This window comes from Haliaeetus leucocephalus, unplaced genomic scaffold (assembly GCF_000737465.1).
Source record: "Haliaeetus leucocephalus isolate CR32 unplaced genomic scaffold, Haliaeetus_leucocephalus-4.0 Scaffold240, whole genome shotgun sequence".
Lineage (NCBI taxonomy): Eukaryota > Metazoa > Chordata > Aves > Accipitriformes > Accipitridae > Haliaeetus > Haliaeetus leucocephalus.
Window position 1 is genome coordinate 1576522 of NW_010972676.1, and position 6129 is coordinate 1582650.

General features: G+C 42.5%; 1 protein-coding gene across 1 annotated transcript in view; it reads right to left on the bottom strand.

The window, feature by feature from the left end:
• The window catches only part of PLEKHB2 (pleckstrin homology domain containing, family B (evectins) member 2), a 28445-nt gene that overhangs the window by 5824 nt on the left and 16492 nt on the right, over nt 1-6129 (bottom strand). The window contains exons 3-6 of the mRNA XM_010568217.1: nt 2858-2905; nt 2135-2287; nt 1248-1350; nt 302-341 (exon numbers count right to left, since the gene is read on the bottom strand). Coding sequence (XP_010566519.1) covers nt 302-341; nt 1248-1350; nt 2135-2287; nt 2858-2894 — 333 coding nt within the window. The 5' untranslated portion in view covers nt 2895-2905. The remainder of the gene's footprint in view (nt 1-301; nt 342-1247; nt 1351-2134; nt 2288-2857; nt 2906-6129) is intronic.

Below are 6129 nucleotides of genomic sequence, written 5' to 3' on the forward strand. Positions count from 1 at the left end.
CTCAGTGCCAACTTCCCTTACAGACCAGCTTCCCATTCACTTCAACCCAAAGAAATCATTCCCTGAAATCATTCACTTCCACCCAGCATGTATTTGCCTGGACTTGGCTGCAAGGATGACATGTGCACGTGATCCAGAGGATTGTTCTTCTCCCCACCCACAAGCCTTACCATCATGCTCGTAACCCTGTTTTTCTCTAGTAGAGAAGGATGGAACATGATTTCAGAAGTAAACTGCTGGACCACACATAACACTGATGTGCTGCTTCTCTATCAGCGTAAAGCCTAGGTAGTACACTTACTGTGTTTGTTCTGGCATCCTGGAGAGCAATTTTCCATGCCCTGCAAAAAGAAAACCAAAAACATTGTTTAGTGGAACACTGATAAAAACTAAGGCCACCTTTTTCTTTTTAGGACTATGAAAAAGCCAAGGTCAGCAACTAGAGGTACTGCAGGAGCAGAGTTTAAGATACTGCATATGCCAAAGCCTAATGATACACTAAAATGAATGCACAAAGGTGTTATACCAAGATTGAGAAATAATTACTTTCTTTGCAGAGCTGAGGAGGAACACAAGAAGAAATAGATGCAGTTTGAAGGTCCTCACTGCAAGCACAACAGCTAGGTAATATGCAGCCATGCTCAGGATAAGGTAAGAGGAAGAGATGCACCAGGGAAGCTGTATCTCCTGCCTGAACAGTTGCATCTGTGCTGACTAGAGAGTGTGGGTCTTGACGCTATTACAGTTTGAACAGAAGGTACGTATACTTCACACAGATACTCCCATGCCGTGTGGCTAGGAGCATGCTCAATGCACCAAGCATACCTGGCAAACACTGATGATAGAAGTTATCTAACTATACATAACCAAGCTCAGTTGAGAGTTCACAATAATAGAGTATTCTTCCCTTCACTACTGATTGGGATCTCTTTGGGCTAAGGGAATGGGAAAAGTAAAAAAAAAAATCTGTTCATCAAGTCTTGCATTAACCATATTAATAAGATTCTTTTACTCCTCCTCACCCTTCAGTGTTTTTAGTGACTTAACTCGCAGTTAGTTTGCATGAGCTAGACAACTTCTTATAGGAGAGCTATGTTTTATCACTGAAAGACTGCTTTTACTTGCTTGAAAACTTTCTTAAAACGTGTCTCTGAAGGTCTGAAGGAAGGAAAATAATTAGGGAGAGAGAGAAAAAGAAAGATAAAAGAGGAAGACGCTGCAAAAAAAATATTCTCTGGCAGACTTACAGGCAGTCATCTGCACTTTCTGCACAGAGGTTGACTGTCCTCCCATCGCGGCAAACAATCTGCAGTAAACAGTCTCTCTGCTTCCCCTCTGGAGGCTGGAAATCTGAGTCAGAAAAAAGAGATGAGTTATGAAATATCTATAACCAGAATTTCATTATTGCATTTACAAGAAGGGAGACAATTTATGCCAAAGTCTGGACAAAATAAACTAGGGCCAGTTGTAGCTGCTTTCCGTGGCATCAGAACAAATTACAGAAGGAAATAACCTGTTCTCACTCTTTAGAGTGTCCTGGAAGTAAGTAGCTCTGAACATTATTCCTAAGAAATGCAAGTGTCTTACAGCCGAACCAATCCATACTTAGCAATAAGTACTCTCCAACACCTGTGTCCTTCACTTGTGTCAGCATCAAGTGGAGTACTAACAAATGCTAGAAGTTAACTTAGTAATACTTGAAAAAAATCTGCTAAGGTTTCCAATTTCTAGTCCTGCCTCTCACTCCAGCTAGCCATAATTACTATAATTACACCAGTAACACTCTATAATCAGACAGAGAAGTCTACTGTGAACATCCCATTCTCACGTGCATGCCTGCCACCTGCATATATGGTACACTGTCCTCAGTTTTAAAAGGAAGTATCAAACCCTAACCTAATCTATCACATGGTGATATCACGCCCTGGGTGTCTATAAGGCAATGTAGCAGTTGGTTGGGTTGGGGTTTTTTGGGGCGGTAAGGGGAGTGGTTTTATTTTTTTTAACAACAATGAAGTTGCACACTTCTTGGTACATGTTTACTTCTGCAGTAGTGTTGTAAATGGTATGCTGAGCAGGCACTGAAGTTGTAAAGAATCCCTGAATACACAAATCCTGAAGGTTTCATTATTACCTCGACATTCATTCCCCACTCTGATGTTGATGCAATGGATTCGCATGTGGATTTTATCTTCTATATCATGGCGATTTTGATCATCATAGAATATTAAGCGGCCATCAGACCACAGGTCAAACCAGTTCTTTTTCCAGCGCCGTAGAATAGTACCTTAAAAATCAGACAGTCACTTTTGAGGGCACATATTGGGAAGTATTTGTGTCCTAGGAGTTAAACCAAGAAATCCTTCACAGTTGCCCCAGACATTCTGAGGTACCAAGCAAAATCCTGTACTACAGCATCCCCATTTCAGAACATTACAGAATTGGGTCCCATATTTTATCTAGTATTCAAAATCACAACTAAGTTTATCTAAGTGCATAACCTGGTGCTTTAATTCTAACTCACTGCAAGAACAAGCAGAGGGCATAACTAATTGAAGACATTAAGTTAAGGTGTCAGGTAAAGTTTCCAAGTCTCCACTTGGAAACTCCACTCCACTGTATACAGCACTAATTACAGAGCAGCATCTGAAGCTGAATGCCAGTCAGACACCTCAGATACGGTATATCCTGTTCCCACTGGTATACCCAAAAGGTCACATGGAAATACTGTTATGACAGGTCATTTTGTGAAGTGTCCTAAAGGTTAAAAAACCAAAAAACAACCCACAGAGCTAGAGACATGTTTTAAGAAAGAGCTGGGAGTTACTAAGTTGCTCTGATGTGGCCCATGACTTACTTTGCCGGAGCAGCCATCCACTCTTCACAAATGCCATTGTTGCTTAATCTAGTGGACGGAAGAGGAGAGTGAGGGGAGAAAAGCAGTCTTCAGTATTTCACAATAATACACTAGAAAGAGGCATCTCAAAGCATAGTAGCATATATTATAGCTGCATGTACCCAGCTAGTATTGCAGAGAGACAGTAGATCTCAGGTGAAGATATTCAGTGAGGCACAACTAGTATTCTAGGACTTAACAAATGAAACAAATGTAGCAATCCAACATCACTACCACTTCTAACTAGAAAACTCACAAGCTTACAGCTACCACTCTTGCAACATGGGGAAGAGAGACTGGAGCCACTGCTTCCTGACTCACCACCAGTTCCTTTCAAAGCTGTTCTCTTGACATACACGTGCTTCCCGTATTCTGCAGTCTCAAGTTACTAAGCTCCCTCACTTCTTCCCTACCTCTCTTTTTCTGTACTTCCTCTTCTGTTTTTTTCATTCACTGGCTCAAAGTCCAGCCAAAACAAAAGCTGAAACAGTTTAAACAGGAAGGAGAAAGCTGTTTTTATAACTTGTATTTTTTCCAAATCATTACTAGCTCCCTCCAAGATGAACTGAAATAAGTAAAAGTTAAGCCCATAAAGTGAGATTCTCGTTTCTCCTCAACTTTTAAATGAAGCCTGAAATGGCATAGGAAGGACCCTGCATTAAATTCACGTTATCACACATGACATTAAGCACTCGGCCACTGCACTCTGGTTTACGAGCATGTAAAGAAAAGAGATCAAGCATAGGATATATTGGAGGACAAGTTTTTATTTTATAGCATAATGGCGTTCTGATTATTGTTCTAAAATGGATTAATAAAAACACAACTATCTGGATGCAACAGAACTAGAAAAGCAAGAACAGAAGCATTTGAAGCCTCCCTTGAGAAGGCTGCCTTTTTTAGAAATTATCTGTGGGGCTTGTAAGCCAATATGAGAGACAGATACTTAAACCTACCAGATAACATTCTACTTGTAGCAGCATAAGAACCGGGGGGGGGGGGGGGGGGGGGGGGGTGGCGGCGGCATAGTAGATTTGATAGACAGAGGAACTCCCCCAAGACCAGGAATGTGCTTAAAGCTGAGGGGGGAGGGAGGGAGAAAGAGAAGGGAGTTTTGTTATCTTCTAGTAAAATATAAAGTTAATAAGCATCCACTTATTTTCTGCTAGATGTATATCCAATATATTACTTGTAGCTGTGTCCTCTTCACAGTATTGGGCAAATACTGTAACACACAAGTAAAGACTATAGCCAGCAGGATTTCATATTGAAGGAATGCCACATCCAGCACAGGCTTGGGTGTGATGGTAAGAACCACCTGCAGGTAAGGTTTAAACTCCAAGATAAACCTCTTACTCTTGCCTTCTGTACCAGCTTGCTGGGAAAACAAACATTTAGCTGGCAGCCCATTGAAAGAGCATGTCGAGCTCCTATCCTGCTTTAATCCTGGTCACCTGGTCCTGCTCTGAGGTCTAAGCATGCTGTTGTCACCTCCCTACAGAGCGAGCGCTTCAGAAATAGTGGCCAATTTATTCTTCCAAAGTAACAAAGCAGTACAAAGGACCTGAGCCTTGTTCTCCCACCAGCCCAATCTATGCTCCAATCCGCCTAGATTCTCCTTTACAAGGAAACAGTCTTCTTGCTCTTCATTTGCACAGGAATGGGTCTCTGCAATGGTGCTTCCATGTCTTCCAGTTTGCCCATTAAGGTGGAATCACTGTGTATTTCCAGAGGCCTTTTAATAGTCTAAGAGCCGATAAAGAACTTGCATGAACTTCAGTTCTGTTGCAAGTGCTAGATTAGGCCATTGAATGTTTGTTGCTGCCTTTAAACTTACTGTTACACAACAGCATAATCAGATTTAACTTAGACATATAAAGGGGAAGAAATGAAGAAGAAAACGTTTCTCTTGACAAATCAAGTTTTGCCTGTGATTTCAGAATGGCTCACAATCAAAGTCCCACATTACAGAATGTCTCACAGCTATCTAGGGCTACATCAGCAAGAGGCTTCACCAGCTGCACACCTTGCATGTAATCTCAGATGCAACAACAACATTTTCCCAACACAGAATTTAAATGCCCAAAACTTCAGCTCTGCATAGAGAGCAAGGAGTCACACAGAACAATCTGTCAGCACTGAAGTAGGAGGTGCAAAAACAATTAGATATTCTTCTCTGGTCCTTTTTAAGCACGAGCACTCCCTTGAAGTCCTATACAGTATTCACAATCAACCTGCATTATGTTTAAAAGAGTATTTGCAGAGCTAGAAGATAGCCTTGCAAGATCAGTTGCAACTGAGTATTATTTGCTTGTTAAACTAGCTCAGTCCAACCAACGTGGAAAATGGGATTTAAACAAAGATAAATCTATTTATCACCAACCTCAATTTAAGTTCCTTGGTGACTGAAATCTAAAAGTAGTAGCACCCTAAACCAAATACAAAGTGAGAGTAAATGCAGCAAAGGGGTGGGGCTATTCCTTCCTGCTCCCTGGAATAGCTGTTCTTTTTTTGCACAGAATATAATGCGGAATATCCAACAGTCTATTCCAGTTCACTTGTTCTCAAACTCAGTTGGCTGGTAGGAAAAGCAAACTTCAGAACAAATCAAGTGTTTCTACCTGCACCTTGTAATTACTAGAGCGATTTTGATTAATGCAGTCAAACTAGCAATGGACCCGATTCTGCAGTCCATGTAGATAGAAGAGGCTTAGCCACACAGACCTAACTACAGAGCTGAGTCTCAGGCGACCGGCTGTGCCCACTGACACCTCACTGTTCCTTTATTCCCAAGACTTCAGGTAGAGAACTATACAAAGCTCAGAGGAGTGTTCGAATGTAACCCTATTTGCCCCCCTCCCCCTTAAAACAAAGCAAGTTTTCTATTTTTGGAACTTTCTGACTCTGCAACTAGTTACATGCAGGCCTTTTTTCCATGAAGGTGTGTTTATTTTTTACTAGCCAATGCCTAGTCCTCCTGAGAGATGTGGCTCTCAGTTCAAAACCTGCCCATACCCGAGCGAGTCAGTGCTCAGGAACGAGCGGTGTGGAGAAGCACCATCCCACCTCTTCCCTCTCCCGCCGGGGCCAGCTCAACCCGACAGGCCTCCGGGGGCAAGCTGGCCCCGGGCCCGGGCTCGATCCATCCCTCCCTCCCTCCCCTCCTGCCCCGCAGTGACGGCAGGCAGCTTGCCCACAGCTGGGCCTGGCCAAGGCAAAGCACCAGCTCCGCT